The sequence below is a fragment of the Homalodisca vitripennis genome, chromosome 3 (assembly GCF_021130785.1).
Source record: "Homalodisca vitripennis isolate AUS2020 chromosome 3, UT_GWSS_2.1, whole genome shotgun sequence".
In the NCBI taxonomy this organism is placed as follows: domain Eukaryota; kingdom Metazoa; phylum Arthropoda; class Insecta; order Hemiptera; family Cicadellidae; genus Homalodisca; species Homalodisca vitripennis.
In genome coordinates this window covers 25,074,648-25,096,585 of record NC_060209.1, presented here as the reverse complement: position 1 = coordinate 25,096,585, position 21,938 = coordinate 25,074,648, and the positions used below count along the sequence as shown (strand labels likewise).

The 21,938-nt window shown below is 34.3% G+C and overlaps 1 protein-coding gene across 5 annotated transcripts in view; it reads left to right on the top strand.

The window, feature by feature from the left end:
* LOC124356698 (calphotin-like) overlaps nucleotides 1–21,938 on the top strand; it is a 152,694-nt gene that overhangs the window by 70,231 nt on the left and 60,525 nt on the right. For 4 of the 5 annotated variants that reach the window (XM_046807859.1, XM_046807854.1, XM_046807855.1 and 1 more), the window contains exon 2: nucleotides 14,239–14,433. In XM_046807859.1, the coding sequence (XP_046663815.1) occupies nucleotides 14,251–14,433 (183 nt within the window). In that variant the 5' untranslated portion in view covers nucleotides 14,239–14,250. Of the gene's footprint in view, nucleotides 1–1,705; nucleotides 1,801–14,238; nucleotides 14,434–21,938 lie in introns of those variants that run through there. The other variant, XM_046807856.1, reaches the window with a different exon arrangement.

Below are 21,938 nucleotides of genomic sequence, written 5' to 3'. Positions count from 1 at the left end.
AGATAATAAATTGTATGTTTCAGAAGTGGTTTTCGGGATAGGAAACTTGCAACATTTTTTAGTTATAGCAGCTCTTTCTTTAACACGCTAAACAAAATTGTATCATTTATATTTTCATGAAAACTGTGGTAGAAAATTAAAAGGTAGTTCAAAAGAAGGTAGTCTATGAGGAATTACAGAGGTGTACAGTAAAATCACGATTTCTTACAAGTACTTGGATCTCTAGTTGATGCTAAAGCTCAAAACACTGGAATAATCTGGAAGTAGATTTTTAACGGACGTTAAAAACAGATTACAGATTTTCAATATATATTCTTCAATTTACGTGAGAATTGTAACACTTCGATAATTGCAGTGTCTTGTGTCATACTGTGTGTCACTGAAATGAAGTATGATACTGTCACTAAAAGCAAAATCTTGACTAAGTGTAATTATAAAATCACCATGTATTCTCTAATTGTCGTTATACCGTATATGGTCATGGGACCTTCCTAGTAGACCTACTGTATTCATAGTTTTCATGATAATAACCATATCCTCCTGGCTCAATAACATATTCGGTAGTGGTTGTGAACTATCAACACTTGTGTTCTTCATGAACAAGAATTCTTCAAGTTCTGGTATATGGTTCTTAACTATGATATCGCAATGATTCAGTGAACTCATTATAGGATAAATCAGGATTATATTCGGTTTGCTCTTGTAGGAACTTCCAGTAACAATTCCACTTTTTGGATGGATAGCTGAAGTATCCACCTCTGGAAGGTTATAGATTTTCTGCTGACTAGTTCTTCCCCTGAAAGGCTATTAATCCAGGAGTGCATCGATTCTTCTGAAATGCTGGCAATAGCTTAACAATGTTATCCCAGTTCGTTTGTAGCCATATGCAAGACGGTCTAGAGACCCTTTGGTAGCTGTTTCACTTTTGAATATCTAAGGTCTGAGGCAAGTCAGTTCAGGTTAGATCACCTCACCCATCTTCACAGTATTAAATCTCCAAGGAAGCAGTGTGAGAGTATAACACGTAGTTTGAACTATTAGTAGGTTGTGTTTAGTCGAATTTATGTTATGATTCCCATTATTAATCAAGAAGGGCGGAGATTAATCTAGACTAATCGTGCTTTCTAGACAATGCTTTTAGAATAAAGGTATAAAAAGAGTAATAATTTCATAGCTATATTTAGCCCTTAGAATATTCAGCGGCGGTAGTGAATCGACCTTGAGGTTTCCATTATAAGAATAATGTTAAGTATCATGCACTTTTTTACTCTTATTTTTGATCGTTATGTTTTTGGATATGTCTCATTTTAAAGTTATACTCCTACTTAGTTCTACTATTTGAGTATTTAAACTAATGTTTGAAAAATTTCGAGATTATTTTCTGAATAACCTTTAAAAATATCGTAAAAACTAAAATGAGTTTGGATACGTACCTATTAATTATATCTTAAAAATGACACAATTCCCATAATTCTATGACTATAAATAAAGTCGGAAAGATGTATGATGTAACATTGTTTTTGTGGGGTTACAATGAAGATGACCACCAGTATAGTCAGTTCTTAAGGAGAAGAGACTGTTCTCATTTGCCTGTATAAACATGTACATAGGACTCTGAGACATCGTAGTGACTGTGGACTGGTATATGTCATATCGGAGTGATTCACCACAGATAGCAATTATCTGTCTAGTAATCTGTATATATCCGTGGTACAAGCATTCACTACATCGCTCAGTCTTGGTCGACACCACTTCGGACATACTGTGATATCACTTCCGAGTTTCTATTTCTGTGATCAAGTGAGTTAAATCTTCGTATTGTATTATTTTTAGGTATTATTAAATTTACACAAATAGATTCCTCAAATACTTCTAATACATTGTTTGCAGTAACTAAATCTTCATTCATTGAATAGTGTTTAGTAAGTATCTATGAATAATTCTTTGTGGTATTTATTTAATTATGCGTGCACTGGTCTTTTGGTGAGGATCTCTTTGAAACGAGTGGGGTAAATTAGCCTCATAAAAGCATACATTTATGTAAATTTCCTAGAAACCTTGCATATTGCAACCACCCGCATGACTGAATTTCCAGGAATTTTTTTGCAATTTCTTCTATCATGGTCCACAGAACCCAAAACCGCCATAATCCATATATGCGGTAGTTTGATAGTTTTTTATTGATTAAAATTGACAATTAAATAGAATGTTTTATGTTTCTTGAGATTCTAAACTGAATGTCTAAATTGTCGAACGTACATAAAATACTAATGAAACTGTAATACTAGTGTTTACTAGTTTTTTCGTTCAAGAATTAGTTATTCAAAAAATAAATTGAAATTCCCTTTTTGCAATCAGATTGGAGATAATTACAAAATAAATTCCTTGATTTAAATTTATCTAATAGATCAGAACTGAAATAATAGTTTTCTGCGATAAACGTTCTCGTATGTTAATGTAATTTTTGAAATGAGTATTGTTATTATCTGTATACATAATGTGTACAGATAAATTTGTTATAACATCGGAAAACAGTTATTGCAACTTACTTATTTAAATGTAACGTTTTTAAGTTTACAATTATTTTGAAACGTCAATGTGGAACTAGTTCAACAATAGGTGGTGGTACTTTTTGTACAGCAGCTGTCGTATAGTAAATTTTAATGAAAATATTAGATCAAGGACTGAAAAGTTGTTTACCTAATGACAGACTCAGAATTTTGTACTCTCCACAATATAATTTCCAATTGTTAAACGTTGATTGAATGTATACGACAATCAGCAAATCGTGTGTTATTTTATTTTAAATTGGAATGAAAGTGACATGGCATGAGGATGTCATATGAGCTTATGTCATTAAAAAAAAAAAAAAAAAAAAAATAGCTTTGTTGGTATGATTCGTGAATTAAACCTCGGGTGCAATAGTTTTCACAACTGTTTATAAGGTACTTTGAACTATACATACACACATTAAGATTTGTGTAACAGTATATTATTTGTTTATTACAAAATGATGATAAAACAAACTGGGGATCCAAATTTTTTTAAATATTATTATTACTGTGGATTTAGTAGCACTGATTCTAGTATAGACTATCAATAATAATTCATCACTCCTTAAGTAAATGGAGTCCATACCACCATAATAGTAAATAAACTAGTATTACTGCTCATCTTATCTCGAAGCAACAAATTTTAAAGGTCACAGCTAGCTATTAAAAGTATTCGTGTCAGCGAATTTCATGTTTTTTAGAACAACAGTGATCTCTAGACACTGCTATAAAAAGCGTGACAACTTCAGGGATATTTTCGATCATGCTCGAAGTTATCTTGACTTACCCGTACCAGACGGTAAACGGACTGTAGGTCCACGTCATAAAACTGCCGGAAGCATTTCTTACCTACTTCTTAAGGGGTGGACAGTAGGTCCACGGTCCCGGCCTGGGACCCACTGTCCGACTCACGGGTTTCTTTTGACGAGGGGTTGATAAGGGATCGTCGTACTCACACTGCAGCACTTGAATGGATGTTTCGAGATCTAAACTCTATATCTGCTAAATAATTTTCAGTACACTACATAAGACAGCTGCAAAAAGAATGAAACGAAATTATATACATAAAATAAAGTCAGGTTAGTTACGCCATTTCTAACTTAAGAATGTCTGTAACGATTATAGTGTCTACTGGTATATACAGTATTATACAAACGATGGTCCAATATAAGGAATAACTAATCCAAACTTACTGTAGATGTTTATGATTCATTAGGACAATGCCAACCAAATTAATCAGATAGTAATATAATGCTATATGGAATTCGTTAAGATATAATCCCTATTAGTAATCCACTTCATATGTGATAGCTTGAGTAAACTGTTGGTAATATTTGCTGCTTTAGCAGTACGCTGTGCGAATGTAGTGGAAGCATCACTGACCAAAATAAAGAATACGTGCAGGTAGAAAAAACTAATGCACGGCCAGGTCAGTTATGAAAAGTAGGACAGTTAGTCCACAGGTGTCGGCGTGGACTAACTGTCCTACCCTGCAGAAAAGTGACGTCAGTCACCCTCGTCAAACTAGGCGTGGACCTACAGTCCTACAATCGTACCAGACAGAGCCTATCTGCTGTATAAACATGCACTACGGACCCGAGATAACGTAGTGACTGTGGACTGGAATATACAATATCAGTGTGATTAGCCAGTGTGATTGTCCAGTAATCTGTGTATCTGTGGTACAAGTTTTCACTCTATCGCTCAGTCTTAGTCGACACCACATCGGACATTCTGTGTCTTTACTTCCGAGTTTCTGTTTCTTTGATCAATGTAAGTTAAATTTATGTACTGTATCATATTTTAGTATTAGTAAGTTGAAGCAAATGTCTTTCTAAAATATTGTTAATATAGTAATTGTATGACTTGTATAACTATAACTGTTTTTGCTGTTCGGTTTTCAAAAGTAGTCGTATATTATACCATTTGCTTATTTATTTTTGTATGGGGGTGTTATGGACAGTGAAGTGTATTTTATCATACTTTCATAGGAATTCCCAATGCAGACAATATTATAACTTTATGACCTTATTACTTAGCTGCAAACTGTACATGTACGGTGTACTGTATCTAACTCATGAATAGTAATCTAAAACTAATATTAATGCTCATCTTCATGATCTATTTTTAAGGATCACACTGTAGGTTTTTGGTATTAAAAGTATTAATTTCTCGAACTTCTATCCCGTCTTTGACCGAGCTCTTTTGACCTAAAGGGGGGTATTTTAGGTCACGTTTAAAGTTATAGATTTAGTGCTAGTCTATCATCTATCAGTTGTACTAACAGGAACTTTAGATCCTGAAATAGAGGGGAGTGATTCACCACAGAGATAGCGAGTATCTGACCAGTAATCTGTGGATAGCCGCATTGCTAGTAGTGTTAGTACTCACTGTATCGTTCGGTCTTGTCGGCACCAGTTTGTAACTTTTTAATCTTACAAACAGGAACTTTGGACCCTGAGATAACGGAGAAGCCGTGGCCGGAATTTACTATATCAGAGTGATTCACCACAGAGATAGCGAGTATCTGACCAGTAATCTGTGGATAGCCGCATTGCTAGTAGTGTTAGTACTCACTGTATCGTTCGGTCTTGTCGGCACCAGTTTGTAACTTTTTAATTTTATCGACAGGAACTTTGGACCCTGAGAAAACGGAGAAGCCGTGGCCGGAATTTACTTTATCAGAGTGATTCACCACAGAGATAGCGAGTATCTGACCAGTAATCTGTGGATAGCCGCATTGCTAGTAGTGTTAGTACTCACTGTATCGTTCGGTCTTGTCGGCATTAGTTACTAACTTTTTAATCTTACAAACAGGAACTTTGGACCCTGAGATAACGGAGAGGCCGTGGCCAGAATTTACTTTATCAGAGTGATTCACCACAGAGATAGCGAGTATCTGACCAGTAATCTGTCGATAGCCGCGGTGCTAGCTGCTCTCACTGTATCGTTCGGTCTTGTCGGCATTAGTTACTAACTTTTTAATCTTACAAACAGGAACTTTGGACCCTGAGATAACGGAGAGGCCGTGGCCAGAATTTACTTTATCAGAGTGATTCACCACAGAGATAGCGAGTATCTGACCAGTAATCTGTCGATAGCCGCGGTGCTAGCTGCTCTCACTGTATCGTTCGGTCTTGTCGGCATTAGTTACTAACTTTTTAATCTTCCTCAAGTGATAAATGTAAGTAAAGTTATTTATCCTAGTGTTTCTAACATTAACAAACCATTCTCTGATATTGTTTTATGTACTCATGCTGACATAAACATACAAATTAATACAATTATGTTCTTTTTTTGCGGTATTGTTGACAATACGTTAGCTTTTCATTCTTAAATATAAAATATGTTAAGAAATAAAATATGTTAAATAAGAACATCGGAGTCAACTAGTATATACGTACAATTATCGTATTGTATATAAAACTTGTATAGTGTTGTAACTAAATAGCTTCATTAACTCACCTTTAAGATCTATATAATATTTTGTTTTAACATAATAATCTTATAAATTAAAAATGTTTTTTTAAGAATATACATTATACAATATAAAAAGCCTTTTATTTATAAAATTGTTCTTTTAGGAGACTTGCGTTCTCCTCATTTCAATTAAGGTACCAAAAAATAGTTCTTAGTCTTGAGAAATAATAATTATTATTTGTTGAATTCCAGGACTTACGATTTATGTACCATTATTGTATGTAAACTATACAACGAATACAATAAACTCGTATTTAAAAAATAACCTTTCAATTAAACCATCAAATTGTCAATAACATACTTTAAACGTACAATATATATATATTTTGGTTGTACGAAAAGTTATGTGGTATTTTGTAATAAGTGCAGGGCATTACTTTGGAATTCTGCAGTTCCCACAGTATCGTATACTGTTGTCGTTTTGGTTGATTTATACACCGTTGTTCTGGACGTTTATAATATTTTAACGTTATTAAATTCCGAAATCAATGCTATAACTTAGAGATTAAAATGTCGTATTTCCAGGAATACAAAATTAACTTGGAAACCTTTTGAATAGTGCGGATGTTACGTATCATATAGGGAGTAGTCTCAGTATCTTAATATTGCAAACAAATCGAAACTGACAGTTTTTCTGCCTGAAAGCTGTATAATGTATTTTGTCCCCTCTAAATACACTATAGATTTGTAAAACAGCAATTGGTTTCATTATAAAAAAATCGCGCTATTTAAACTTTTTAATAAGTCATATATTCCTGTATTGCATTTCCTGCCGTGTCATTGGAATTACCCCTATTCTGATAATACCGAAAATCGTTAATAATACGGAAAGCCAGTAGTTATTCAACACTCACGTATGATACCGAGATTTAAAATTTATCTACTTTTACTAGTAGCGTTCTCGTGTCAGGTGATTCTGTGCACCTTTATTGAGAAGAGAAGAGGGCGCGGGATAAATACTCATATTCCAATATTGAAGAATCAGTTTCACTTTTGAAGAGGGCCCCTCTATAGTCGTTGCCAGCTTTTTGCAACCGTTGCAAGCGTTTTTCACGCACCAATAATTTTCAAACGGTGGAAATTAATTGAATCCAAACCTATATCACCATTCGGCAGTGTTTTTAATTTTCAGTATAATTGATCCCCTACAGCTCCCACCTGACATGTCACCTTTTTGTGTTTAAAACTCTGAAACCGTGATATATTTTTTATCTCGTCACAACAATAACCTCGGCTGGTATATTTTTCCGAAAAATAAAGTGACGTTAGGATTTATTTTTAGCCATTTTATAATGTTCACTTCTGTAATTGCTACAGCATACCAATTGAAATGCTTATGCATTAAAACTGACGGGTTTTAAATTGTACAATATTCGTTAGCGTGTTGCAATATCGCAGTGTATTGCTTTATATAAAATATGATCGTATTATGTTTTTGAAGGCTTGCGAAAAAAGAAGACGATTACGATTTAATCGGATGTTATTATATTATGTCCGTGAAATAAATTACGTTATGCTATTATCCAGATATTATTACGAGATATGAAGTAATTTGAATGGACTAAATGCGTCATAAATATGTTTTACTTATTGTACTTTACAGAATTTAAATATATGGCAACAATGTAGTACTTTACACAGTACTTAGGTGAATAATAGTCGCCCGTCTAGAAAAACCACGTAACTTAGATAATCCATTTGGTCGATAGTAAGATAATCATAATAATAATTATAGTAATTACGAGCGCCTACACAGTTCGACAACTATTTAGTCCGGTAGTGCATAGTTATTTAGTTGCCGATAACATTTAAGTTTGGTTTGTTATCAGGTCCCAGTTATAATTACTAAACATATCACACACGTGTTATTCGAATTATTGGTTCTTTACCTCATGTCTTATTCTAGAACACAATCGGTTGGTGTTGACAAAAGAGCAAGGAGAGAACGTATTTTTTCCACAGACATTTGAGACGATTGTGTTGCCTTTTCCACAGACAATTGAGACGATTGTGTTGCCTTTTCCACAGACAATGTGAGCGATGCGTTGCCTTTTCCACAGACAAATTGAGACGATTGCGTTGCCTTTTTCCGCAGACAATTGAGACGATTGTGCTCCATTTTCCACAGACAATTAAGACAATTGTGTTGCTTTTTCCACAGACAATTGAGACGATAAATTGTGCTCCATTTTCCACAGACAGTTGAGACGATTGTGTTCCCTTTTCCACAAACAATTGAGGCGATTTTGTTGCTTTTCACTCAGGCATTGTTACAGTAAAGATCATATTAAATTAATTTTAATGCCGCCTATTCTATTCCTTATAAAATATCTTATATATACATTATGGACTTTTAGAATCTAATATATGATTAAATCAGATTTAATTTATGTTTAAAAAGTTTAATTTGTGTGTAGTTTCTTCAACTCAAAATAGCTGTTTAAAATGTTTCTCTTCAAATTAATAGTAAAGAGATGCGAAAATAAATACTAATTAAACCAGAGAATCTTTGCTAACCAACTGTCTCCTAAATGTTATAATATAATGTAAATGAGAGAATACGGTTTACAAATTATTATAGAACCAGGGCGTAGCACCGACTTAGTGAGCTAACACAAAACTAGAAACGTTCCCTATATTTGATCTAAATTATGTCATGTCTCTTGAACATTGTCAACATTAGTTTAAGGAGTGAGCGGTGGGCGGGAATAGGGAGCTTATCATTGCCAGACTTATCTGTAAACCCGGTTACCGCTGCTGACTCACCAGAGGAAGAGTGAGTCGTCATGTTAGACGCTGACTCAGACGACATGTCGAATGTTCTTGTTTGTCGTTAACAAGGCTCGTTTTATTTAGTTGGAGTAACGATAAATCTATATGGAAAATGTTTTCTTGATGAACTAAAACGCGTAATTAGTGTACTTTTTTAATCTTTCCTACATTGTCACCATTATATCATCATCCATCCTCTTTAAAACGTTTTTGTATATTGTATATGCCAATGACGCAGTGTAGCGGGTACGGCTGTTATCGCAAGATAACAGGATCAAGCAACGTCGAGGGTGGTTGCTGCCTGGATGGGTGACCGTTGAGCGATCCTGTCCTTGCAAGCAGCCCGCCTGCATTGGTGGTGGTTTTGAAGTTACCTTAAAGATGTTAGTCCCCAGGTTAAGTGTTAGAGAGGGCGTCTTAGCCCTAACTCTGCCAGGTAAAATAAGACATTACGACATTACTTTACTATATTTAGCTTACTAATTAATACTATTAATGGTAGTTTTAGTAGCTTACATTTCCACCAAGAGAGCCCATGACAGCTATGTTTTTCTATAACTAACTACCGATAAACACCAATTAGCCTAGCATAGTTTAGATGTTATTTTCTGTTACGCAGCTGTGTAAATAGTTCACACATGTTATCTCGGAAAGTCGGTGAACCACACAGCCGAGTCGTTGCGTGTAGACGAGCGCAACATTGTCTTGCTTTGTGTCAGTATTGATGCAATCAGACGCAAATTCCTAAAAAGAGGACTTTTGAGAGTGAAAAATGGAGACAGTAGTGAATATTCTTATAAACATTGCGAAAAACGTTGATTTATACATGGTTAAAAAGCATTATTTGTTAGTACTATATTGTAATGCAAATAAAAAAAACTCAAATCAGATTTGTTTTAACATATAAATGGAAAAATCAAAGGGATTCATATTGTTAAAGGGTAGGCTATGTTGATGGATATTATCTGAGGCTGTTATTTCGTATGTGGATTAAGATTAAATTAATTGTTATTAGACATTTTATAAAAAAAATATAACTGATAAGAACTCAAATTTTAAAATGATATTAAAAATAAAGTGTGTGAAATATTGTGAAATATTTATTGCATTGATTTATTACATTGTTAGTAAGCTATACTAACAAACACATAAGAAATTATCACTATAAATTATAATGTATTACAACAAAATTGACCTATTATTCGTTGGATATATGAGTTGTATATAATAGGAAATCAAGGGGTAGTAGCGCCAGTGCAGCTGAGGGGATAGAAACAACAGTGAACCAGTGACACTACAGACAACACTCAACATACAACTGAATCTAACAGCAGTTCACATGCAATGGCAATAACTTATCATGGCCTATCTTCGGGACTTAAGAATAATGTTTTAACGTGGTGCTACTATTTTTAAACATCTGTTCGACGAAAAGCCGGACATTTTGCATAATTTTAAAAAGCCGGGAGGACAGTATGACATGACCTTCTGAAGCCGGATGTCTGGTCACCCTCTTCCGGAAAGAGTTACACAACACAACCTAGATTACGTCGTACAAGTCCGTCATAAAAATCAACCAGTAAAACAAACACACTAAATAAACTGATGATGGTACAGTCATAAAGCTGATGCTACGAATATCTTAAGAAAACTGTTTTTCTCGTATTATAATGAACTAACAAGACTCGAATGTTGTTACATAATTAATTTAGTGCTTCATATGAGTCCTCTCTTAAATAAGCTTAATCGAAACTAAGTAGCGTAGGAAACGTGTTAAACACCGAAAAATCACGAGAAAGCTACAATACAGTGTGTTTCTTCTAACGCTCTTGACATTTATTCAGTGGATATCCGACCATCGGTCGTGTCGGGCTGTAGACCATAAATTCAATTACCAGTGTTTTGATAGCTTTCAGCTCCCAAGCCTCTGGCTGTCTTGCCCACTCGTCTCTTCTCTCCCGTCCGCTATTTTCTCTTCCAACACGGTTTATTTTTACTCAATAAATGTGTGACTTATTGATGATGATCTGTAGATAAGGTCCGGGGTCTATATAAATATGTCTTTTTTGAAGTTGTATTTTTAAACTTAAAAACCATTAATATCAATTATTTATTTGTAAATTGTATATGCCTGTACGATATATTATATTAGAAACCAATTTAACCCCACGCGCAGGCTTGCCTATGTGGGTACTTTTTTCCTATATTTTAAGTAATGTTTATGTTTTAATCATACTTGAAAATTACTATAGTATATATTAATCTATTATGGAATTGTAATTTCTTTATTTGGAAATAAATAAGGTTTTGAATTTGAATTTAACCGGTCACTCGGTGTGACTGTACACTTTCTTTGCACCATAGTTACAATTAATTATTTATTAACTGTCAATTATTTATTATAAATAGCTCAGTTTCAAAAATCTCGTTTGAGAAATTTACGTGGCGAAGAAAACAAAAAGATTGCTCCAGAGAATATTTTACGAGGAAGTAGAAAAGTTTGTTTTGGGCGGGACGCTTGGTTTGTTTTAGCGGGTTGAAAATTCATTAGCGACTGAAGTTTCTGCCCGTAGATGGGGCCCGCGAGAATTACTTACTGGCTGGCTGCCCGCAGCATCATTCTAACTGAAACTGGAAAAGTTGCAAATCAAAGTGGAAATGTTTGAGAACAGTATAGAGTTTAGTCATTGTAAAGAGAAAATGTTTTTATGTGCTCTTCAATTAATTTTGGTCGCTTGTTTCCTGAAAGGTTTTGCACCGATAAGTATGTTATTTTTTGCGTGTAAGCATTTTTATAAAAGAGCGTGAGGATTTCAATGTTATTTACTTCGAAATCTAGATCGCGTAACTTTTCCTATGTAGCCTATTGTCATTGTTATCGCGTGCTACAGACATTGTAATATTTATATTTTTAATTAAACTAACTAAAAATTACGTACTCCTGTTCTTTTTGTGATGAATTTGATTTGTGAAATTTTGCTGTACATTGAACTATTAAAGTAGATACCTCTACAGTAGGGCTCACCAGAAAGTGAAGTTCAGGGAGGAGCCTATTTGGCGCGTGACCTTGGAGCTGCCAATGAGGACTGAGCAACGTTGCCAAATTTGTTCCGTACCGTGCTGCAGTTGACGTGTTGTATGGCAACGTTGGCAACGTCGCACGGGCCTGTCCATTCTATTTTTTGCCACCAACTGCACTTCTTTCGTGGTCCCTACTGTAGATTTTATCGTACTATCGTTGTCACAGTAAGTTGTAATGAAGGCAGGCAAACCACGTGTTGAGTTAATCAATAATTTGACAAAATTCGTGTTTAAAATCCAATAACTCCATTTCCAGCTCATAAACATTCATACTAAAGATATTGATAGTTTTATTTAGGAGCTTATTTGTTTTTGCGTTGAACTCTCTACCACTCTTCCTTGAACTTATATTTTATTTTGGGCGTCTTTATCAAACTCCTCGAAGCGCTTATGGTTACGTCTTAACTATAATGAGCTTTCATCGTTCTGGGTCGCCGATTTTGATAATGTTGAATCAAGTGATTTGTTTTCAGTGACTGGCTATGTCCAAACAACGTGTTATCTCGTGAATATTTTTTAGATGTCAATGAAAATTTACTAATTGCCAATTTACCTTAAACGTTTGCCTAGTTTCTTGCTTTAGCTTTCTCTTTTTAGGTGTGCAACCAAATTCTGGTAGACAGTTAAATGTTTTATCGGCGCAACGGCTTCCTCAGGTCTTCAGTCATCTTAACGAATCGCTGTTAAACTTAATTAGTTTTATTACGATAGTTAGTTCACATGCTTTCGTACTTATGCAATTTCACAAAGATATCTTGTATTTTGGAAATGCGATTGGCAAGAAAATGTTCTTTGAAGTGATAGTTTGTTGTCTACATTTTAATGTTGATATTTGACACAGGATATAGGTCAACAATATTCTACATGTACCATTTTTTATTTTATGCTTTATCAGAATATTACAAATTCCGTTTATGTCTGGATCTCCACACTCAGGCTACGCCCATGTGGAGATCATTTCCTGTTTTATATGTGTGATCTGTGTTTTATATGATGAAATATATATTTATTCATCCATTGAATGCTAAACAAATTAGTATTCATCTTAATTGTTGTTTGTTCTTTCTCAAAAAACGTGCTAAGCATTTTCTTGTCGGAAAAAAACTATAAGTAATGTGAATGAATCCATTCTTTGTAAAATGGATCACTGTGTTAAACAAATCTATTCTTTATTTTTAATTGGCTAAGCATAGTTGTGTATTAATCTATGCATAACCTATTCCCCAGAACATTCTGAAATGCCTTCGGACCCTATTATAATGCATAGACGGAGAAGAATAGCGCATATTCCAGTGACTTGTCACAATATGTTTTTCAAACGGTAAGGCTTAATCGCGTAAGTAATCAAATGAAATTTTCTATAACAATTTAAAGTCCTCTTTTAGACTTTTTTAAGGTTCAACGTAAATCTTATGAGAGCAATAATAACAATAATTCGAAACCAGTTTCTAAATAGGATTTAAACCTGTAGGGCAAATTAACCATTTAGTCAGCTACACACGTATCTACCACAAAATTCATTCTATACGGCAAATTGGTTCAGATTGAGATGTGTAAATGTTAAACACCTTAAAGGATCCACGTTTATGGTTGGACGCAGTCATCTAAAGATATTACCACTTGCTTGAAACCTATTAGATTTGCTACGTGGAGTATGAATAGGTCGTTACTACCGGATGCAGCATTTGACGTATTTGTTACTCTACGGTGAGGAGTGCACACGATGATTGTAATGTGGATGGAGGGGTACGGCGGGGGGTCTATTGTTACTCCTTTCTCGGTTCACCCCCTTGTTTACACACTCGACCCCCTCACTCACAACCCTATGCGATTTAATAACACCGCATCTCTTTATACATGCAGAGGTCGCCTCGTTCTGTAATATTTTTCAGCCCCGGGTAGGTTATGGCTATTGTACATCAGACCAATCGCGTGCACTTAATGCAGTGAAGAGATATAATGCACAAGACCATCTCTGAGCCAGTCCCTCAACCCTCAACACTTGCTCAGATGCCCAAATGATTCATGTGCAATTGATGCAGTGAAGAGATATACTTGGCTCGTGATACCACACAGTATTCCATCCTGTGTGAGAACCTTACATGCACAAGACCATCTCTGAGCCAGTCCCTCAACCCTCAACACTTGCTCAGATGCCCAAATGATTCATGTGCAATTGATGCAGTGAAGAGATATACTTGGCTCGTGATACCACACAGTATTCCATCCTGTGTGAGAACCTTACATGCACAAGTCCATCTCCGAGCCAGTCCTTTACCCTTCAACACTTGCCCAGATCAATGTGCCTAATTATTTAAGATGTTGTAGCTAATTGTGATGTTTGTTGTTACAGAGGTAGTGCAGGATGGGTGCGCGACAGAGCAAGAGGTCGGTGGACATCTCAGGGGCGACCAAGAAAGGTGAGCTGGAGGCCGGTGTGGAGGACGGGAAGCTGGAGCGGCTGGAAGAGGGCGACGTAGCCCCCAAAGCGACCCAGAACGGCACCACGCCTCACGTGGACAAGGAGGCCTCCTCACCCGTTACTGAGGTGAGTACTGATATACGATACAACCAGACACAATGCACATTAAGTACTGGGAGTTGTTACAATGATGTATCTACAAGGACCAGCTGCAAAGTAAAATGATTTCATGTGGTGTATGAATTTCTTCACGTAAAAACTATTTTGTGTTATTTTTTCTTTCTTGACAAGTTGTTCTGCTGTCATAATACACGATAGTACTTTTTTTATTGACTAAATATAATATTTTCAGTTCTTTAATTCACGAACCAAAACAAAGCAAAGATAGCAGCCAGTCTTTTATTCTTTCAAAAGAACTAATGTGTATAGTAAGAATTTGGGAATGTGTTTACGTCATGAAATCATTGTAATAAATCGATCTCTTTATTATTGTATTATATTCCGTAGCTGGGAATGTATTCTTATCGAATTATTTTGCTTTATCTGAATACAAGCAATACACAATACTTTGGCCCATGGATACAGTGCAAGAAAAGGTAAAATATAGAAGTTACTAATTGGAATTACGTTAGAAGTTACTAATTGGAATTACGTTAGAAGTTACTGATTTGAATTACTCATTAACGATGTGAAACCATGGCCAGGCCTTGTAATTGCATGCTCCTAGCATGTTTTGTTGACTTGTTGCTATCCTCATGCAAACATTTAGTTTGAATTGTCAGGAAAAAAGGGTTTTAAATAGGAATAGGTCAAAAGCTGTGACTTATTTTTTAAGTCTGTCTTACAACATTTGTATATATTTTTCTGGTTTAACTTAGATGTGCTCTTTAGACCCTTCATTAATGAAAAGAAATTCTTAAAGGATTATTAAACTTTTAACACCGCATTATACTTTATTTCATGCGCTGGGGAATTTTCATACATTCCTTTTTACTTTTATCTTACTGAGTTTTAAGATTCCTTTAGTTTTCCTCCATTGCAATGATTAACAGTGGTGTTTTAATAAATCCTAAGGCCAGTAGACAGGTTTTGTTTGTGTTCTTTTCTTGGTTTCTAAGGCAAGTTATTTTTATATAATTGCTATTAGTTATACTTGTTCAACATTAAGCATTTTAAACTATATATAGTTTTTCAAACATACCATGATTTGACAAACCTCGGGTTAAAATTACTCCTTAGTAGGGCAAAATGAAATGAAATTTGAACCATAAATATAATATACACTTTAATACATAAGTGTTTACACTCTTCGATGTTGGCTATAGAACTAATGAAAACTATTAGATCCTTTATTAATGTAATCTACTAGATCAATCCATCCTTTATAGAAAGCTATAATAAATATTATCAGATATTGCCTGTGTAACTAATTTCTAGTGAAACATATCTTAGGTTAGAGTTATTCAACAGCTAAATGCTCGCGTATGGCACTGAATAAGTGGCTGGATAAGTGTGTTCGGTAGGTGTAGGAGTTGCACACTTAAAAGGCTTCCAGCACAGACGTGAGATTGAATTTCGCCGAGCAGGAAAAGTTGGTTAAACTGCCTGAAAGGAGTCTCTAGCCAAGTCCAATATTTGCCGCAGTTATTGGCTGCCCCTGAGGGGTCTCTTGATTTTTACAATCGGAGACGTTTACCGTCAATGATTTGAGTTTGGAGTTTAAGATATTAATTTAGTTCCGATATTTATTTGTTCCAAGCCATTATAGATTTCATTCAAGCGAAATAGATAAATTGGCAACTGATAACTGATTTAATTTAATTTAACTACAACTTTTTATTATTTTAATGATTTATTATTTTGCCCCAATACATGTTCGTGTATACTATTGAAAAAGTCTGCATAAATTCCCTATTAAAATTTCCCTAAATTTTACCGTCCAGTAAATGATGCCCCGTCAACCTTCACAATCTATGGAGAATAAGGATGAATCGGTAGAATTTACACGGTTATTTCCCTTCAACATATACATGACAAGTGAACAAAAAAACACTATAATAGAAGTATAATTGAATATCTCTTATTTTTAATGGCCTGACAAATTGTAAAGCAACCGAAGTATGATAAATTATAACGTGTTCAACAATTTCTTATTTTTTAAACACATGGTTAAGTATACACGGACACGAAACGTTTTCTTTTTTACTTTGTTACACCTACTTTAACATCAGTCAGAAATTTTCTTCGCGTGTCATTTGATCAACAATTAATTTAGTATTCAATTGCAAAAAGTACAATGTATGAATGTCGTACTTATGGAAAACAGTATCGTACGTAAAATCATATTATAATAATGTATACATTGCTTTTTGTGGATTTTGTTTGTCCAGTAATGAATGTATAAACATTTGTTTCTGTTCGTCGACTGTTGATTTTTAATTGACTGTAGTGACTCAGAAACCCTTCTATATAAGAGTGAAATTGGTTTGGGTGGTATTAGATTATAAACCTTAAACTCGTCTTTAATATACCCTTTTCTATTGTATAGAATATCTTATTACCGGAACTTGTAAAATGTGTGTGTGTTGTTGAATAAAACGTGAATCGTTAAACTTGAATTTTTCTTTATTTTTGACAAAACCCCACATATGGGTAAAATACAACAGTGGCGCAACGTTATCACCAGGAAAGTGCCAAATACAAATGTAAAGATAACACGCGCTGACCGCATGTAGTACTAAGAAGCCTGATAACAGTATTCTCGATGGGCACAGAGACTGTTTAGGAAACTCGAAAGACCGATAGGGAAGACGGTGTGTTGCATCCCATAATGGGAAAAGTTTCACAATAAACGTTAAGTAGCAGAGAGGCGAAGTGGGTTGGGTTGTCCATCCGACTATGGTGAATTGTAAATAACTTCTTCACAAGCGATGCACCTTTTATTGATAGTACTTAAATATATATCGAAAAGACGTACTTATGTCACGGTACTTAAAATTTAATCAAAGTGAACGTGAGTACTTATTGCACCGTTCGTGAATTACAAATTGTGCAATCATAAATTATTAATAATTTATTCGAAATTTTAAAATTCTGTGTATGTTTTAAAGAATATTAAATTAGCCATCAGATTTAGTCTCAGAACATATTAATATTAGTGTTATGGCATTCGGTGGTGTTATGATGATGATGATGATGGTGATATCTAATAAAATTGTGATATGCAAATCATAAAGCATTACATTCTACTTGGGATTTGAATTAATGAATCTCACAAGTTTTATGTTAACTGATTGTTATTTTCTTATAGTTTATTAATGATGATAGACAGATTATCACGTTAGTAGTAATGTACAAATTTTTTATTAATACATCTTAATATTTTACATAGTAATATTTTATAAAAACTCAATTTGCGTATTTTTGTAAATTATATGTATTCAGTTGATCGTTAGCCATAATATAAATAATATCTACTTATAGTATGAATGTTTGTACACATAAAATCAGTCTGTGTTTGTACATCAATGTTTTACACAGCGTTAAAATACCGTTAATTTGATAAATTTACAGATGATCTGTGGTTTAATTTGAATTGAAATTTCGAGATTGTACATGCTTAAATAAACAATCTCATCAATATATAAACAGGGTATCAATATATTTTCAATAGGCCTAAGTGAACCTGCAATGAGGCAGATTTAAAACACTTGTTCCGCAATCTCCCAGAGTGGAAAAGTTTAGTCAGTAAGTCGCAACCCCGGGGTTGGCAATGTGCGAACTGTCTCAGTTGGGCGTTCCCAGTCGCTGCCGGCGCGAAGTAACTGAGACTTATCTGATTCCGCCGGAGGGTATACAGTGTTCTGCTACTTGAAACTCGCAACCCAGGGATTGGCAACAGAATAGAATACTTTCTTGTTCATAGACATATCACAATGTTTCGAACATAACGTATAATAAATATTATGTTATAAACTCTACTATTAAAAGCTCTTATAAATTATGAGAGACTATGAACAGGCGTTAAAAAAATGTTTCTGTTGGGCGTTCCCAGTTTAATGTTTTGGAACTGGTTTATACAATATATCTTTATGTATTAATGTATACTTTATTACAGTAAACTTGTTAAAGATATATATTTGCTATAATACCTACAATCATATTTTTTTCGTTAAAATAAAGACAAGCTTCTTTCGGCTTCAATGCTGGGGAAAATCAATAATTTCTCTACTGCTACTCAAAGATTTTGACACTTAACAGCACATAATTAATGATGAACATTGCCGAGACATCATATATTTATATTATTTGTTATATATACAAAAGTTGGAACTAATCTAAAACCTTTACTAACTAGGAAAATTACTACTTGAAGGTAAAAAGTTTCAAATGTTTAACTGTAGTTTTTCCAATTAACTTGTTTTAAATAAATTAAGGTTAGTCTAATGTTAATTGGTTGTAAAATATAAATTCGTCCACCATCTAAAATGAACCATTGTTTTATACCACGTTGATGTTATGAGTTTATATCCCACGGTTAAGAGCCGACTAAATTGGCGGCCATCTTGTTTTGTGTCGCACAATAAAAATTATTAAATTTAAATTAATTCATTATTTTATTTTTGCTCGTTAATAGTTACATTTCTTTAAAGTTTTAATTCATAGACTTTTAAAAGTTTTTGATTTTTTCTTGAATTTGTATGATTGTTTAAGAAAATCGAGCTGAATTTCAGTAGAAAGCTTCAATCGCAGTAAACAGTATATATACAAAATCCATCCCTATTAATCCATAATAGTGGTCTCTTTAAATGATTGATCTATTAAAACTGAAAAATGAAAGCGAGGTTAACGTTTTGAGGTATATTTTTCTTACTGGAGTAACGCGGTGTGACCACCAGTGCAGCGGGTTTCGCGTGCATTTGGATGTTTGTTGTGGATAAATTATCAGCAGTAGTGATGATTACATAACTAACAACTTATGAAAATATAATCAATTAGCTGTCTGACCTCAATGTATGTTCTAACTTTACATAAAGTTATTGTAAAATCGTGAAATAATTATTGACAGTACGGAAACATACAAAAGACAACAACATTTAATTTTATAGAAATAAACTGATGTTCAGATGGTCAATGGGATATAATTAACTGCCTGATTAATACGTGGTTTAGCAATTAGTTGATTTAAAATAAAAAAGTAGCTACACTCTAAAGAAAAATCAGAGATCTAAAATCTAAAAGAAAAATAATTAATCATAACGACCTAATTTAAAAAAATATAGTTCTAGCATGCACATTAATTTTATAACAAACCAAATTAATTTTCGCTGAAATTAAATTACAGGGAATGTTTGTTGTTTCAATCACTAAAAGAAGAAGAGAATCCCATAGTTTCAAGTTTAATATCTATTATAATAGATTAGGTTCCTTCTTACGAATGTAACCGCTATTCCAAATACTTAAAATTCATTGATATTTAATATATAATTATCTGTATACATTTATGGAATTATAACAAAATGCGGTAATTTCTGTCCGAACGTACACTATGATACATACGTGGATTCAGTATTCATAAAATAGCTTAATATTGTAATAGACGAGACTCCTGTTCGAAGAAATATTAGTAAATGTCGGGAAAGCTCCCATAATTATGCAAGTACTGTAATAAAGAGTTCTGATTTTTTATTATTTCCTTAAGCATTTTCTTATGTATATTAATTTCGAAAGTAGTACTTTAATTCAAAACAGTATTTTTTAATTAATTTAAATAGCTTATACTATTTTTGTGATCTTTTATGTTAACAGTTCATTGTTTCATGCTCCGATATAAGTATAAAAGACAATAGAATCATAATGGCTGTTAAAAGCTCGGAACGCAGTTTCGCTTCATATCTTATCTGCTATTATCAAGTCCGCGATAAGTGACCAGTAGCTGTGGCATTGTTTTGTTCGATAAGGCAGCCACTGTTTACTCCAGTGCCATTATCGCAGTGGCAGTGTTCTCAAAACGTGCTGATAGCGGCAACAAACTGTGTATACGTGTCAGATACGGTGTCAAGTTCATGATGTCTTATTTATGTACGTGACTATAAGCTTTGGAGCCTGATAACCTATGTACAAAATAACTAGAATAAATGTTACTACAACTAACTATAGTTTAACTAATTTTGTAGACGAATAGACGTTACAAATGTCAGTGTTTATTAAATATACCACAAACTCAAAACAAACAAACTGTAGGAATCCGAGCCTTTACTTACGATAAATGGTACAGGTAGTGTTTCTATCCTAGGAAGTTTTAAGTATCTTTATTCTAAGCATCTGAAATGAAGTATTCATGCTGAGAAGGAAATTTGGGTTTGAAGAGTATTTCGTATATTCTTAGAAGTCCAAATTCTTAAGGGAAACGACTAGAGTAAAGTTTTCCTACATAGGAATTTTAAACCTCATTCACTTTACGGCCTTATTTTTATCGTAGCTTTATGGGAGATGAATCGTTTGAATGTATTGTGTATAAGTCCCCAAACGCTTTGTAGTTTTTCAATTACACTGTATATTTTGAGTGATTTAAACTAAGAAATAGAAATGTGTTTGATATGTTTCCAAATACCCGATAAAAATGTCCAACACATCAAAAGCGGATGCGTATTGACCACATATTGAAAATGAGACATCTCCAATTTATTGTACGATAGATTCACACTGTTCCTATCATGCTGTAATCAAGATAGCTGCCAGTATAGCCGGCTCGAGAAGGAGATGGACGACTCTTTTAGGCGCATACTTTACGGAGTATCTTATTTTAGGCGTGTACTTATGGAGTATCTTATTTTTGAACTCGTACTCATGGAGTATGTCTCAGTTATTTATAAGATACAAAAAATATAGGTACAATCGCTTATCATACTTTTTCTTGTAAAATGAATTCATTTTGAAAATTGAAACCAGATAAGATAAAAGTAACCAATAGAAAATATCTATATACAAAACAAAAAAGAGTTTTTGATTTGTATGAAGGATGAGACATCCCCTCCAACGAGCACAAACAGGGCGAAATGATGTTTGAGGTTACACCTCAGTTGGTCTTTTAATCAGTTATGCAATTAGTTGTCTTTAGAATTATCTAAAGACTTGTTTGTTCTAAGAATTATGGGGAGGTTGCCTTGACATTCCTGAGGACTAGGGCCCCTGCGGCCGGAGAGCTGTAGTTGCAGTGGTGGAGAGCGGGTATGTGGTAAGACGATCTGCGTGGCGGGGCGGTGCGGCTCATATCGGGTATCCCGGCCCGGACCTGGAGAGTAGACAGTCTCGGCGCCGGCATGTATGCAACGTGGCGAGGTCACACTGACAGTAACAGTGGCAACATGGATAGGTCATACAGATAGTCACATAGGTACTGGTTAGGTTATACTGATGGTTAGGCTTAATGTCTGGTAAGGTCACACTGACAGTAACAGTGTGGCAACATGGATAGGTCATACAGATAGTCACATACTGGTTAGGTCATACTGATGGTTAGGCTTAATGTCTGGTAAGGTCACACTGACAGTAACAGTGGCAACATGGATAGGTCATACAGATAGTCACATACTGGTTAGGTCATACTGATGGTTAGGCTTAATGTCTGG